The sequence below is a fragment of the Wasmannia auropunctata genome, unplaced genomic scaffold (genome assembly GCF_000956235.1).
Source record: "Wasmannia auropunctata unplaced genomic scaffold, wasmannia.A_1.0 LD336049.1, whole genome shotgun sequence".
NCBI lineage: Eukaryota > Metazoa > Arthropoda > Insecta > Hymenoptera > Formicidae > Wasmannia > Wasmannia auropunctata.
The window spans coordinates 190829-193632 of NW_012026841.1; the positions used below are offsets into that span (position 1 = coordinate 190829).

The 2804-nt window shown below is 28.4% G+C and overlaps 1 protein-coding gene across 1 annotated transcript in view; it reads left to right on the forward strand.

Annotated features, from left to right (window-relative positions):
• LOC105451626 (fatty acid synthase-like) overlaps positions 1–2314 on the forward strand; it is a 7320-nt gene extending 5006 nt beyond the window's left edge. Inside the window, exons 10-14 of the mRNA XM_011692197.1 lie at positions 624–630; positions 747–997; positions 1105–1336; positions 1584–2002; positions 2216–2314. Coding sequence (XP_011690499.1) covers positions 624–630; positions 747–997; positions 1105–1336; positions 1584–2002; positions 2216–2314 — 1008 coding nt within the window. The remainder of the gene's footprint in view (positions 1–623; positions 631–746; positions 998–1104; positions 1337–1583; positions 2003–2215) is intronic.
• Positions 2315–2804: the final 490 nt, after the last annotated feature.

Genomic DNA, 2804 nt, shown 5'->3' on the forward strand with positions numbered 1-2804 from the left:
TCCCATTATATTATTGATCTTTTGTGTATAAGGATGAAATTACTACTATTAGAAATTACGTATTATTATCTAAAGTTTTTATTGAATTATCATTGTTATCAATGTATTAACTCTCACTCTCACTCTTTGTTTAAAAATATTATCAGTTGGTCATCTTACCCACTTCGTCATCTTATTCCTTTTGCTCCTATATAATGTAATATAATATGCAATAATCATTATAAATTTTCAATACTGATAGTGATCGGTATAATGTAGCCTAAAAATATAGAATATAAAGAATTTATAAAAAATAAGTCAAAATAATTATAAAATAAGAAAATACATATTTTATCATTATATTTATTGCACACGTAATTCTGGTTTTATATAATACATTGTAAATAATACATTGTATTTGCATAATGTACACGATCAGCACGTAATCAGCACGTGATCTATTAAATAGATGTAAAGATAATAGAAAACTAAAGTAACGATAAAAATAATGACAAATTCGTTATCGTTACTGTAAAAATAATGACGTCACCATTACTATTACAGCTACAAAAAAAGTAACGAAATCAGTACAACGGCGTTATTATAAATAACGCGTTATTTCTTAACCTTGCATATTTACATAGCAAAAAAGTATACTCCAAACTTAAATTTTATATGAAAAAACGAACAAGATATATCATCTTTATATGAATACATCTACTCAAGATACTCAATAAAGATGTTATATCTTTTTCATCTTTCATTAGATCATGCGGAAATTCCAAATAGAATGGGAACAATTAGCAATGTGAAAAAATTTGATGCGGATTTCTTTGGATTATCTTTTGAGCAAGCAGACACACTTTCATCTGAAGCGAGAATGTTATTGGAACATTCTTATGAATCAATTATCGATGCAGGAATCAATCCGAAGCAATTGCGAGGAAAAAATACTGCTGTAATTGTAGCAATCACTTATGTTGAATTGCAAAATCCATTTTTATATATCACCGCTCAGGTACAGAAAATTATTAATTAATATAATTATTAATTAATTAATATAGTAAAGAATTATTGTATTGTTTAAGAATAAGACATAATAATGTATTAAAATTCTGTAATTAGTTAGGTGGTCAAAATATTATTGGATGCAGCAAATCTACAACAGCAAACATGATTTCACACTATTTCGATCTGAAAGGGCCATCGTATACCATTGATAGCGCATGCAGTTCTAGCCTTTCTGCCTTGGCCATTGGTTATAACTATATCATGTCGGGCATATGCGAAGACGCAATAATTGGAACTGCAAATATATGTCTTTTTCCCGTATTAACTCTACACTTTTTTAGACGTGGTATTTTTTAAGAACTAATAAATTTCTTAATACGCAATAAAATTAAAGAAACACTTCTATTATCCACGAAAAGTAAAGTAAAATTTAACTGATTGAAATTTTTATAAAAATGTTTATAATAAAATTTTTACCAAAATTGAATAACACATCTTTATAAACGAAAAAGATAATTCTTTAAATTTCTTTGTGTAAGCTCATTTTAAATAACTTTATATATTTTTACATATGTATATTTCGTATCTCTTAGGCGTTTTGTCTCCCACCGGTTACTGCAAACCTTTTGATACTGCTGCAAATGGTTATGTTCGTAGCGAAACAGTATCAGCGATGTACCTTCAAAAGGCGAAGAATGCAAAGAGGATTTATGCTATATGTCCACATGTTAAATTAAACAGTGATGGTTACAAAGAAGAAGGAATAACATATCCATCGTCATTTATGCAAAGTACTTTACTAACAGAATTTTACAATGAATGCGGAATACCGACATCTTGTTTGGATTATGTTGAAGCACATGGTACCGCTACCAAAGCTGGCGATCCTCCAGAAATTAATGCTATCTCTAGTGTATTGTGTAAAAACAGAGAAACTCCATTAATGATCGGCTCTGTAAAATCCAATCTTGGACATGCTGAACCTGCTAGCGGTTTCAGTCAAATCGCTAAGGTAAAACAACTACGGCTTTCGTTTTCATTTATTATTATAAAATTTGTTTTTATTTCACGTTATCACATATATACACAAAAAGAGAAGATTTGTTTAAAAAATTTGTAATATGAAACAAAAATAATAAAAATTATTCGAGAAAGTTACTTTGTCATAGAATTTAATATTGTAAGTATTAATAAGTATTAAATTTGTTAGTGTTTAATTATACAGTGTGACGAAAAAACACTTTTTTTCTCTCCAAAATACGATAGTACGTTTCTCGAAAATTTTTTCGTGCTAAACACGATGCCGTTGGCAGAATTTGTCTAGCACATCAGAATTTTGAGTAAATTGGAAAAGAGCCAATAATGGCGTTGACCACTTTTAACATTTTTTGGCAATTAAAAAAGAAGTTGCAGTTTCTAAATAAACTCCACAGCATCTGAAAGTATAATTCAAGAGCTTTCAAATGAACATGATTATTCTTGACAAATTCAATTTTATTGTGTTATAAAAATAAAATAGTATTAAGATATTAGATCAATTTTTCCTATTCTTCCTCAAATTAAATAAAATTGAATTATTGTTTTAATGTGATACAAAAATAAAAATTTAAGTTCATATATGTATATATACATATACCTACATATACTTAACCCTTTCAAGCATACATTTTCCCTTACCTACGATTGACTTGAAAATTGATACTCGGGAGTTTTTGAGGTTGCTGATTACGAATCTGAAGTCAAAATTTAGAAATTCAAAATGACGGATTCAATATGGCGGACCCGAATTTGAAAAAAGATCGGAAGAGCACACG